The 13,781-nt window shown below is 42.1% G+C and overlaps 1 protein-coding gene across 1 annotated transcript; it reads left to right on the top strand.

Moving 5' to 3' along the window:
• The first annotated feature begins 6,434 nt into the window (after positions 1-6,434).
• Positions 6,435-10,642, top strand: LOC308336315 (uncharacterized protein). The gene is made up of 2 exons (XM_080793658.1): positions 6,435-6,537; positions 8,593-10,642. The coding sequence occupies exons 1-2, from the start codon at positions 6,447-6,449 to the stop codon at positions 10,167-10,169; spliced, it is 1,668 nt and encodes a 555-aa protein (XP_080649784.1). The 5' UTR covers positions 6,435-6,446; the 3' UTR covers positions 10,170-10,642.
• Positions 10,643-13,781: the final 3,139 nt, after the last annotated feature.

The raw sequence follows: 13,781 nt of genomic DNA, 5'->3' as shown, positions 1-13,781 counted from the left end.
ACGTGTCTGATTTTTGACCTATTATTAACACAGTAGCTGTTCAAGAACACACTTACTGCATTGTGTATGTGAGGTTGCTGAATGATAACTTTGTGATTTTCCCAGATAGACTACCACAGGGAGAGGTTGGAAGATATGGCTTCCAAAAGGTATTCGACATTGTCAGAGGAACAGCGAGAGATGGACCAGAAATGTGGACTGCCTGATGACACGCTGAAACCTGCAGTAATTAGCAGGATAGGTATAATGCAACTATATATGTTTTCCTGTGTTTTACACTGACTAGTGCTACTCCACACTGTCCACAGAGATGAGATCTTAACAGACAGACTTAGTTAATCGTTTTTATCAAATACATTTAGTGTAGTAGACTACTAATTATTGATTGTGGCATGGCATTATTATACAACATAACATGTGGTGTTGTCCCCTTTATTAAAACACAAAGTAGAACAACAGCATGGCCAAGACACAGGTCAGTCCTGACCTTACAGCGGCAACACATTTAAATAATTTACCCTAAATGAATAGGCCTTGTCTAAATAAAAATGCATCAATCTTTTGAGTAAGTATTTAAATGTGTCACATGCGTCAGTAATAGCATTTCAAGGTGTGACATTTCCAATGTCCGCCCTAAACCCTCAAAACCTGGAACCTCACTGACTTAAGTGAAGTCAGCTGGTAAGTGCTTGAGGGTGAGAGGCTGCAAGGGCTGGTCTGGTATACAATGAATGGGACAGCACGAGATGAGTTATTTGTGTCACGTTATAAACGAATAAAACTCTTGTCCTTATTTAGAGTCCTTTTTTAATCGAACCGTGACCGGAATTGAATCTGCCATCATTTAAATACACTTTTAATTCCTTCATTCCAGACCAGTCTGTGGAGTCCAGCCTGCAGCTGCACGTGAGTTCTCCAGCACCAACCAGGACCGTTTATATTAAACAGGTTCAGTTCAGTAAGTTTCATGCTCGTTTTTTTTACCTTTTTCTGCCCTGAGCTATCATTTTATTAACATTTCATTCATTTCTACGGTATTTTCACACAAATAGCGTGAGACCATAAGTAGCCATATTCTTATGGGCTCCGCTCTATGATATGAAGGCTGCTGGGTGGGACGTAAGCCCAACACACACCAGGTGCGCAGCGACGCGGCACAAATAGAACAGTGGCGTATCGGAGCGTCAGGCGAGGCGTGAACGCGCGTCGGACGCCGCCGGTGTGGGATAGGTTAATTGAAAATAATTAAATGTTTTGACGCGCAGCGTTCGCAGACGGTGTGTGTTGGGCTTGATGGGGAAACAGTCAGTGTCATTATTCTGATGGTGTGTTGGTCCGACGCTAACGACGCCGCCCATAATCCAGCTCGCCCTCTTTGTTTCTGGTGACCTCACGCCGATCACTCGGTGCGGCGGTTTTTGTAATCTTTAAGCCTCTTTGTCGGACTAATGCGGCGTCGGAAATTACGACCGGATCCCATTAGGGCTGGGGCGTTATGGAATTTCTGTCCCCACAGTAATCGTCCTCCCCTTACCACCCGAATGACGTATGTTCAGCAGCTCATTGGCTCATTTACTAGCCTACGATTCCCCCCAAACCCTGATCTATTAATACCACAACAAAATTGAAAGGATGACTGCGTGAGTGCGACGACAGAAACGACCGGTGTCTGTCGTTTATGACAGGTGTCGTTTAGTGCCATACAGTTTGCCTTATGTATACCATTTCAAATATGTTTCACATTTCTTTTCCACTGATAACAATTTCTGTCTTGTTATTTTTCCCCTTCTAGACTTCCTGCAGTTCACTGTGTGTAAGAAAGAGGATCCAGAGCCTCCAGAGATGAAAGCGGAACAGGAGGACCTAGTTCAAAGACCCAATGAGGTTGATGGGTCAACCACATTACCAGCAATGAAAAGTGAAGATGATGATGAAAACAGAGAAAGAGAGCCTCTAGCCAGTACCTCAACTGAACACATGACAGCACAAGCCGATGTACAGGACTGTGGAACATCACGACCAGCTAGTAATGACCAGCTCCTCTCTTCACACTGTTCTGAATCTGACATCCCTGAAGACAGTGATGAGTGGGAGACCAGGGAAGGGCTGTCGGATTTAAACACACTGAAATCACATAGAACACAAAATATAAGACAAAGGTTGTCTTTGAGCAATAAGCTCTCCCAGGGCCTGACATCACCGAAACAAACTCTATCCACAGGGACCAAAGGCGTTAAATGTACAGAGTCAATTACAAAATACTTTAGTTGTACAGAGTGTGGCAAAGGCTTTAAACAAAAAGGCACTCTGAAACTTCACATGAGGATTCACACAGGGGAAAGGCCCTTTAGTTGTACAGACTGTGGAAAAGGCTTTAAACTAAAAGGCACTCTGAAACTTCACATGATGATTCATACAGGGGAGAAGCCCTTTAGTTGTTCAGTTTGTAGCAAAATATTTCGTCATCAGCAGCATCTGAAAACACACATGCTAAATCATACAGGGGAAATGCTGAATCAAAAGTCCTTTAGTTGTGCTGAGTGTGGGAGATCATTTATTCAGCCAGCTTCTCTAAAACAACATATGAGGATTCACACAGGGGAAAAGCCCTTTAGATGTACAGAGTGTGGCAGAGGCTTTGGTCAGTCAGCTTCTCTAAAACAACACATGAGGGTTCATACAGGGGAAAAGCCCTTTAGTTGTACATTTTGTACCAAACACTTTACTGTTCGTGGAAGTCTGAACCAACACTTGCGGACTCATACAGGGGAGAATCCCTTTAGTTGTAAAGAGTGTGGCAAAGGCTTTGGTAAAATGAATCTTCTGACAATTCACATGATGATTCATACAGGGGAAAGGCCCTTTTATTGTACAGTTTGTGGCAAAAGCTTTGCACGTGCTGACTATGTTAAATCACACATGTTTACGCATACAAGTGAAAAACCCTTTAGTTGCACAGTTTGTAGCAAAGACTTTGCTCGTGCTAGCAATCTTAAAGAGCACATGATTACGCATACAAGTGAAAAACCCTTTAGTTGCACAATTTGTAGCAAAGGTTGTGGTCGAATGAGTGATCTGAAAAAACACATGAGGATTCACACAGGGGAAAAGCCCTTTAGTTGTGCAGTTTGTAGCAAAAACTTCACTCAAAGTGGACTTCTGAAATCTCATATGAGAACTCATTAGCAAAGTAGCAGAGATTGGACCCATTTAGGCTGACGTCAAAATAAAAAAAACGTTCGCTCTGAAAGAATATATTTTCAAAGATTTGTGCCGCATTTTTATGAATTTTCAAAAATAGCAGACCTACAAGCTCGTAGTGCGATACTCGGTGCCGCGCTATGAGCTTGTAGATCTGCTATTTTTCAATAGCTAAAGTATAAGATAATGCTTAGTTAAAACACCAAAAAGGGTTCCCATCCAGAATGGGTTAATCAAACTCAACATATGAACAGACAAACATGACATGATGCCATACACAGAATCCCCACAGCTATGTTGATTCTCATTTTCTGTATTTTATTAAATTGTTGTTAGTAAGTAGATTCAAATTTCACCATGATGGACTATGAAATGCTTGTATTGCTTTTTCATATTTTTCCCTATGTTATAATTTCATGACACTAATAAAAGACTAGTACAACAATATGAGTATCCCGCCAGTTCAGGATTCTAAAAGGCATATTTGCTCATATTATTCATTAACCCCTTGAAACCCTTTCCCGAAGTTTCCCAATGAGCTTATACTGGGGGAAGAGGGATGTGTAAATTATTGTGGGCATAATTTCTTGTTGCTAACAGCTGATTCAAATCACTTAACAAGCAATATTTAATCCCCATGCAGAGATTCTGGTGTTGGCCAGTGTGACATTGGGCTTGTTCATAGGCTATGGTTAACTCCTCTGTAGCCAAGACTGAGATAACAAGATTAACTTACCTTTGCACAGGTATAGCCTTGGATGAGATCCAGAGATTTTGCTGATCAAATTGATACATTTTATCTTCACTTTTAAGCCCTCAGCCACTCAATCACTATGGGGTACACACACACACAAAGCTGGGCATAGGAGCGGCTGTTGTTTTGTTTTTAATCATAAAAATAAAAATCTATCTAGAGAAAGCAGGTAGGGATGAAGCTGGTCCATGAGTAAGGCTATAGAATAAAGTTTACCTTCAGAAAAAGCGCTTCTGAATGTAGGTCTTTTAACATGTAATGTCTATGGAGTGACGTCACGTCATCACTCCACCACTAGGTCTGGAAAGGGGGCGTGGACATGGGGCAGGGAATGGCTGTGAGATAGGCCTATTACGAGTAAGACGCGGGAAGCGAACGCAGATCGTAAATTGCAATAACAATTAGAATAAATGACAAATCACTCGGGACAGACACACACACCCTTTTGTGCCCATATATGGAGCTGAGTGGACCTGGCCCCTTTTGTGCCCATATATGGAGCTGAGTCATTGCTGATGCAACACACTCCATATTTGGATAGCGGGACAGACACACGGACAGACAGACACACACACAGACATGATCTGCTAGGTCTCATAGTAAGTGCTCACTGCGTTCGCAATGAACTATTCATCACGATCAGTGAATTCACCCTTTGTCAAGTCCCGCCTGTGCATGGTTGTGCCCCTCTTCGCACCTATTGGTTGCTGTTTCGTGGTTGGACAAAAATCCTTTCTCTCCAGTCTCCATCCACTACCATTGAAATAATGTGTTTTTTAGTTGCTTCGTATTGATATTCTGTGCATTCAATTCTTATTTTTTAACTTTATGTCAGTAAAAAGGAACATCACAGGTGCAGCATGGTGACTGGGCATATCAAAATTAGCAAAAAAGTTTTAGCAAATTCAACATAAACAAGGCGGAACCAGGGCGGAACATGGGAAAAAGAGCCTGCACGTTAGTCAGTCAGGGTCAGGGACCAATCAGAAGGCTGACAAATGAATGAATGAATTGAAAGTAAGCCCTAGAGTAGGGGCTTCACTTGTTTAACATAACGGGTGAATCGTGGATTGGGCTCATAGTTATGTTTAACTAGCTTCCTAGAGCAGCATTTTTGAGAAAGGCGGTCAAATGGAATAATCTCTTATCTCTCTTCAGACTGACGGGTGAAGCAGTAGGCCTACACTCAGTGGAGTTTTGACCAAACTGAAGAGCCCGAGGTGTTGTTAATTTAAAACCCTCCATGGTGTTAAAACAGCAAAGCTTAGTTAAACGCATGCATGCCGATGTTGACATAACGTAGCGTTCTAGTGCTCATTGCTAGGAAACAACCAACCTTAGTATCCACACCATAGGCCTATAGAAAAAGAGGTAAAGCTTGTGTAGAATGTAGATCCTATCCCCAGATGGGTATGGACTAGTTATGTATTATACAATAATAGCGTGTGTGCGCGTGCGTGCACGGGTGAAAGATTGCTTCAGTTGCACACAAAAAACACATGGAAATACATCAGCTTCCTCCATTTTCAATTCATCAGAACATTTTCAGATGTACGAATACAGACCTACACTTCTATGCAAAAGAAAAATTATTAATTTTATACAGTTAGAAAAAAAAAAAAAAAACATGTAGCCTAGTAGGCCTACGGGGTACTTAATTTTGTCTTTACAGGGGCCAGTTCCGATAGGCCATAGAGGCTGCAGAGTAGGAGTCCTCTATCCGCTGGGTGAAACTACACAGCTTTCACCATTGGAGCTGCATTACGAAACGTAGGCCTACACATCGTTACATTTAATGGGTATTGTAGTGCAGGTAATTGCAACATCCACTGATCTTACGAATTTTTTAAACAGTAGGCCTACTGTCAAATATTCAAAACTTTCAGCGATTCTGCCAATAATCATTATTCTTTAAGATACGTGTGCGGGTTTATGCCAGGTCAAACAACGGAATCAAATGACTTTGATCCCCATCTCCTATTCGCTCAGTTAGGACGACGTATGTGTCAGGCAGAAGAATAGTTATTTATTCAAAATGTTGTTCTGTGTTGTGTGTTTGTAGCATGGATTGTGATGATTTGATTGGAGAGAGAGAGAGAGAGAGAGAGAGGAGGGGGGGGAGAGAGAGGGGAGTTGCACCACTCCACTCAGTTCACACAGGTGTCATTTTTTTTAAACTGTTGTTTCACACTGACAGAATTAGCATTAACCTTCTGGTAACATGTGAGTGCTACCCATTAGTCTATGGGTATAGTGTTACTTTCTACAACCTTCAGCTGTTATGTGGGTAAAAGCTATAGCCCCAACTGTGACAACAAACCTCCCTGTTCGAGGATCTATTTTTGACCTGTTTAGCACAATCAGTAGCAGCTAAGAACACACTTGGGCTGTATGTAAGGTTGCTGAATGACAAACTTAAAGTTTGTTCTGCTGGTGATTTCCCCAGACCACCACAGGGAGAGGTCGACTTTTCACGAGAGATGGCTTCCAAATGGTATCGTCAGAGGAACAGCGAGAGATGGACCAGGAATGTGGACTGCCTGATGACTCGATGAAACCCCTACTAAAGTTTTGCAGCATAGGTATGTATTATAATACATTTGTCCTGGTGTTTTACGCTGACTAGTAGGCCTACTACTGCACAGAGATGAGATCGGATAGACTCAGTTAATGGTTCTTATAGAATAATTCTAGAGTGTAGTAGGATGCTAATTTTTTGTTGTGGCATGGCATTTTATTATACAACATAACAGGTGGTATGTCCTTTATTAAAATACAAAGCCAAAACTAATAATAATGGTAAATGGTGCATTTATATAGCGCCTTAATCCAAGGCGCTTTACATAGATTGTGCATCACATTCACCCATTCACACACACATTCATACACCGATGGTGGCGGAAACCATGCAAGGCACCAACCAACCAATAATAACAGCATGGAAAAGACACAGTTCCCTCCTGATCTTACAACAGCACATATAAATCAGTTACCCTGAATGAATAGGTCTAGTCTAAATAAACAATACTTCAATCTTCTGAATCAGTATTTAAATGTAAACAATAAACATGTATGCATATAGGTCGTTATAATTCCGATTTTACGGGGGCCAGTTTCGAATTGCAGCCGTCCGTAGGTGCCCTTTGAGAGCGGTTTTGAAGGAGTCAAGGGATTTGCATGTCTTAATGACTGTTGGTAGGGCGTTCGGAGCGAAAATAATTTAGTCCCTTGTTTGTGCTGAATCTGGGTTGTACATGGTTTGTTGCACTCCCTCTGGTGTTGTGGGTGTGGACTTTGTTAACATTAAGGAAGTATTTAGACAGGTACATGGGCATCTTGGTGGTGTATCGAATCTTGTGGACCAGACCGATTGCAAGATGCTGTACTCCCTTTCAAAGTGGGCAGGGCTGAGGTGGGTTCGGGGGGTGAGGCCATAAAGTAGGAGCCTGACCAGTTTGTTTTGGGAGGTCTGAGATTACAAACTACAGTCAGAAGCACACCACAAGTTACAACCGGCATTGACACGGCACAGCAATCCTGCAAGTTTGTTGTCAGCCTGACAAGTTTGTTGTCAGCCTGACAAGTTTGTTGTCAGGCTGATTGCTGTCAGGCTTGCTTTATAGTTCACTCTGACGCCTTTTCCTTTTCTTTTTTTTTCATATCCGGCAGGATAAACTCGCTTCATGATGACTGTGATAGATTATGTTTGTTGTGTCTAAAATCAAACTGTCCCGTTCGAACCGATTTCCGAAGCAAAGTTAGAAAACTGCGCAAATAAGTAGGCTAGTTCATTGCAGAGGGGCGGGATGGCAGGGGCATCTCTGTATATGTCTCGAATGTCCACACAATGATTATAATCAAAATAGTAAAGTTTACTGAAAACCTACGGCAGGATAACACATTGCAGCAGCATGTACATATAGTCACAACGACCTGCTTTACGGCAGATTCGTAACCATAGTGATGCCCGTCTCTTAAAGCAGGGGTTCTCAACCTGTGGGTCACGACCCCCCCCATTAAATCCACCCATGCTTAAGTGATGTCAGCTGGTAAGGGTTTGAGGGTGAGAGGCTGCAAGGGCTGGTATAGACCGATTCCCTAGTGGGTCTCATGGTCGCAGCCAAAGTATTTCCTGTAGGCGGAGACGACACATCTGCGGTTTCCCCGCACCAAGCTTCTACTACAGTGAATGGAAAAGTGACTGCTTCAAACGTTACTCTTTTACCTGCTTTTTACTAACACGAACATTACAAAGATGCCCAGAACATCGGGATGAACCTGTGTAGTTTATGGCTGCTCCAACAGTAGTGGCAACATAAAAAGAAAAGAAAAACGGAATGTCAAAATATCTACCGCGGTAGCTGAGACCAGAGCCATTGAGTAATGGTTGAGACAAAGCAGTGAAAGGTCCTGAAAGATACATAACGTCTATACCCAATCCTTCTGTTTTAGGAAGTCATGGCTGCTGTACTTTATACCTCATATACTAAGCACTACATGACAGGTGTCATTACATTACTTATGTATAAGTAATATATGTAATATAAATATACAGTTTGCCTTTACCATTTCAAATACATCTTAAATTTCTTTTCACCTGATAACTAGTTATGTTGTCTTATTTCTTCCCCTTCTAGACTTCCTACAGTTCACTGTGTGTAAAGAGGAGGAACCAGAGCCTCCAGAGATGAAAGAGGAACAAGATAACTTAGTTCAAAGACCAAATGAGGTTGATGGGTCAACCATATTACTAGCAATGAAGAGTGAAGATGATGATGAAAACCGAGAAATGGAGCCTCTAGCCAGTACCTCAACTGAACACCTGACATCACAAGCTGACATACAGGACTGTGGAACATCTCAACCAGCTAGTGATGACCAACTCCTCTCTTCACACTGTTCTGAATCTGACATCACTGAAGACAGTGATGAGTGGGAGACCAGGGCAGGGCAGTCAGATGTAAACACACTGAAATCACATAATACAACATATGTAGAAGGACAAAGGTTGTCTTTGAGCAATAACCTGTCCCAGGACCTGACATCATCGAAACAAACACAAGGAATCACAGGGACCAAAGATTTGAGTTGTACAGAGTCAGAGACCAAATACTTTAGTTGTACAGAGTGTGGCAAAGGCTTTGGTCAAATCGGTAATTTGAAAATTCACATGAGGATTCATACAGGGGAAAGGCCCTTTAGTTGTACAGAGTGTGGCAAAGGCTTTGCTCAAATGGGTCATCTGAAAAGTCACATGAGGATTCATACAGGGGAAAAGCCCTTTAATTGTACATTTTGTACCAAAAACTTTACTCTTCCCTTAACTCTGAGACAACACTTGCTGACTCATACAGGGGAAAAGGCCTTTAGTTGTTCAGTTTGTAGCAAAATATTTCGTCTTAAGCAACATCTGAAATCACACATGCTGACTCATACAGGGGAAAAGCTGAAATCACACATGCTGACTCATACAGGGGAAAAGCTGAAATCACACATGCTGACTCATACAGGGGAAAAGCTGAATCAAATGACCTTTAGTTGTGCAGTGTGTGGCAGAAACTTTGGTCAGTCAGCTGGTCTAAAACAACACATGAGGATTCACACAGGGGAAAAGCCCTTTATTTGTGCTGAGTGTGGTAGAGGCTTTGGTCAGTCATCTACTCTAAAACAACACATGATGATTCATACAGGGGAAAAGCCCTTTAGTTGTACATTTTGTACCAAAAACTTTAGTGTTCATTTAAGTCTTAAACAACACTTGCAGACTCACACAGGGGAAAAGCCTTTTAGTTGTGCAGAGTGTGGCACAGGCTTTGTTAAAAAGAGTAATCTGACAAGTCATATGATGATTCATACAGGGGAAAGGCCCTTTTATTGTACAATGTGTAGGAAAAGATTTGCTCGTGCTAATGATGTGAAATCACACATGGTTAGTCATACAGGTGAAAAACACTTCAGTTGCACAGTTTGTAGCAAAAGCTTTGCACATGCCTACCTTGTTAAAAAACACATGATTACACATACAGGGGAAAAACGCTTTAGTTGCACAATTTGTAGCAAAGGTTATGGTCGAAGTGGGGATCTGAAAGATCACATGAGGGTTCACACAGGGGAAAGGCCCTTTGGTTGTACAGTTTGTAGCAAAAGCTTCACACAAGGTGGAGGTCTCAAATCCCATATGAGAACTCATTCAGGCGGAAAAGCTAATTTGTAGCAAAGATTTAATCAAACCCAACATCTGAACAGACACAAGCCCCCCGCTTCGAACTTATCAAGCCGATCTTATCGACCTATACTGCATGTAGTCTGGGTGCCTACTGGGTGCGATTGGCATTGATATAACGAAAACGACGATTAAGGTTGGGGCCGTGCTGCTACGTGCTTGTGGTTATGTTTAGATTAGGGTATGAGGAGGCTTGGTGTTTCTCAGTAGGCAGTAGACCAAAATGACTGGCGAACATGTGTTAAGGTTGAGACCTTGCGGTTATGTTTAGGTTAGGGTATGTGGAGGCTTGTCGTTTTCACTATAGGCTTGATAAGTAACCTCCTGGGAATTACCGGTTGATTTTCACTCAAATCCGTTGCACAACCACCCATTAGCATAGCCACATTTCTGTTTGTACTAAGCCATCTGAGTTGACGACATATGCATATTTTTGTCAGTCAGTAGCTTTGAATTTCATCATGATGGACTATGAAATGCTTGTATTGATTTTTATATATTTTTTTTTTCTACGTCATAATTATCTGACACTAATAAATTACTAGTACAACTGTATTCGTGTCTCTCCAGAGTTTGGGATTTGAAAAGGCATATTTGCTATTGTATTCATTAACCACTTGAAACCCTATCTACAAGTTTACCAAGCAGCTTCCTGGGAGAAAGGGGGTGGGTCAATTATGGGCATAATTCCTGTTGTCAGTCATTTGAGGGATCAAATCAGTCAACAATAATGTGGGAACAGAACCTGAGCTTACACTACAACATCTCCCTCCACACGATAGAAATCACTTAACAAGCACTATTTAATCTCCATGCAGAAATTCAGGTGTCACAGTCACTGTTGCCATGCCTGCTTATTATAAGCAACATTGGGCTTGTTCTTTTCTAGTCGCTAGGGTTCATTTGGTTAATATAAGTGCAGACAAGCTGCTACATGTTTGTAACTATTCACTGTATGTAGACATGTTTTGTTTGGGCTGTCAAAGTGATTGATTGGACATTGTATTAACAGTTTGTGGAATGGGTACAGTTCAACGAAATTCAATACGAAAGCTGATACGAGGATAAAGCCAGAAAAAGCACTAAGACTTGTTTACATCACGGTCCTCCATTTTCAAGTATGTGTAAGGGATAATATCTGGCTAGCTGGTCATTGTCGGGAGATAATTCACCGACAGGGAGTTTTCCCGCTTATTACATGGCTATACCTAACATGAATTAATAAATGTATCCAAAACACAACAAAAAAGTATTTGCGGTGGCTGCGTCTGCCCGGCTGCTGGATTGGAGCACTGTTGGAAAACAAGGAAGTGAGTTGATCAAATAGAGTCCATCTTCGGGTACTGCTAGCCTATTTCTATAGCTCAAATGGTTTTTGAGAGCAATATGTGGGCCACAGTTCAACGAAAACCAACTGTCACCGGTCAGTGGCAGTGGATTGAACTGAGACAAGAGGAAATAACCTATAGCTGAAATTCTAATGAAAAAGAAAGAAAGGAAAAAATGTGTTATAATAGCCTATATTATTGTTAATATTTCCAAAATGAAACTCAATATGTTTTCTGAACTGTCTTGCCAAAGGAGTGCCTTCAGTAGCCTACCCAGGCTTTTATTTTCGTTCGCATCGGCAGAGTAGAGAGAGAGAAAAACTAACGGACTGTGTGTGTGTGTGTGTGTGTGTGTGTGTGTGTGTGTGTGTGTGTGTGTGTGTGTGTGTGTGTGCGCGCGTGTGTGTGTGTGTGTGTGTGTGTATACGTGTGTGTGTGTGTGTGTGTGTGTGTGTGTGTGTGTGTGTGTGTGCGCGTGTGTGGGAGTGTGTTCGTGCGCGTGCTCGCGCTGCACACGCTCAGTGTGTGGATAGGCCAATCACAATGATTGACACATAGGAGGAACAATGAGAAACTGTTGCCTCGCATGGTCAGCCCTCCAGTGTTGGGAAGTACCAAGTGCAAGCAACGGAGGGGTATCATTAGACAAAGTTCGACTGGGAAAAAAAATGAAAAAAGCTGTAGTAAAACATGTAGGGCTATATAAAAATACAGACTATTTTATTATCCTCCCTTGGACTTGAAATGCAAATAGCTCACCCTCCTTCTGACTAAAATAAGAAAGGCATCAGGCTCCCCTATTTTCCTCCAGGCCCCCCTTTTCCTAAATTTCGACTGGTCCCTAACTTTGGTTCGACAAAGGTATGTAGGCCTATTGGCGTAAAGCATTCCTAGGCCTAGCCGCTCGAGGAAACAACTAGCCTCGATACCCAGGCTAACAATTAAGACTAACTGGTTAACTAACTAACTAACTGATTGTTCACCAAGAAATTAAGTAGCAGCTGAGACGACGCCGCTGCTGTACAACCCCCACACAAGGTAAAGTGTGTGTGTGTGTGTGTGTGTGTGTGTGTGTGTGTGTGTGTGTGTGTGTGTGTGTGTGTGTGTGTGTGTGTGTCCGCCCCAACTGTGATAACAGCTGACCACCCTGTCTGGAGGGTCTATTTTTAACCTATTTAGCATAATAATTTGAACTGTTGTATGTAAGGTTAGGTTGCTGAATGGTAACTTAAAGTTTGTTCTGCTGGTGATTTGCCCAGACCACCACAGAGAGGTCTACTTTTCACGAGAGATGGCTTCCAAAAGGTACCCAACATCGTCAGAGGAACAGCGAGAGATGGACCGGGAATGTGGACTGCCTGATGACTCGATGAAACCTGTAGTAAAGTTATGCAGGAGGATAGGTATGTTATATATTTGTTTTCCTTGTGTTTATGACTATAGTAGCCTACTACTACTGCAGTAGGCTAGTACTATACTAATTATTTGATTCTGGCATGGCATTGTATTATACAACATAACAGTGGTGGTATGTCCTTTAGGCCTTACCTATATTAAAACACACACACACACACAAGATAGCCAAGATACAGCGGCAACAACACATTTAGCTAATTTACCCTAGGCTACAACACATCAATCGTTTGAATCAGTAGGCCTACTTAAATGTAAATGTGTATGCGTATGTCGTTATAATAAGGTTGGAGATGTGTTCAATGTATCAAGTCTACTGAAAGCATTTCAAGGTGTGCCCTGATTAGATTAGAATTTTAGCAATAAGCCACAAGAGGTCTCAGAATTACCGGATATTTTACAATGGCTGTGGGGCGTAGGCAGACGCTACGCGGAGCGGAGGGTCTTCTACCCTCCCAGCCATTGTAAAATACCCGGTAAGCTGGGGCCTCGAGTGGCTTATTGCTTTTCTAAAACGGTTACAAACATATAGCAATATTAACCTAATAAAACTATTAAATTCACAAAAGTAGCTACGCTTTACACCACCAGAGCGAGCCACATCACTTCCTTGTTTTGGCTGCCTGGAGCCACACATTCACAGTCATATGAGCCGGGCGGTGGTTAGACGCCCGCACGGAATGGGTTTGTAAGGCAATCAAGCGCTCCCCTTCCCCAATAGGCTACAGCTACAGAGATGCGGAATCAGCTGGGAATTATATAAAGTGATTGAAGGTGTGGGTTATCTGTGAAACGGTCACGTGACGGTAACCAGCCAATCAGAATCAAGTATTGGGACTAACCGTTTTAGAATAGAATGTCC

The sequence above is a fragment of the Protomyctophum bolini genome, assembly GCF_963924005.1.
Source record: "Protomyctophum bolini genome assembly, chromosome: 21".
Lineage (NCBI taxonomy): Eukaryota > Metazoa > Chordata > Actinopteri > Myctophiformes > Myctophidae > Protomyctophum > Protomyctophum bolini.
Note: the sequence above shows the minus strand (reverse complement) of the source record. Positions and strands in the feature narration are given on the sequence as shown.

Coding starts and splice junctions, on each gene's coding strand:
- LOC308336315 (XM_080793658.1), top strand. CDS start 6,447: ATGGTATCGTCAGAGGAACAGCGAGAGATGGACCAGGAATGTGGACTG. Junction 6,538..8,592: donor ACTAAAGTTTTGCAGCATAG/GTATGTATTATA, acceptor TTCCCCTTCTAG/ACTTCCTACAGTTCACTGTG.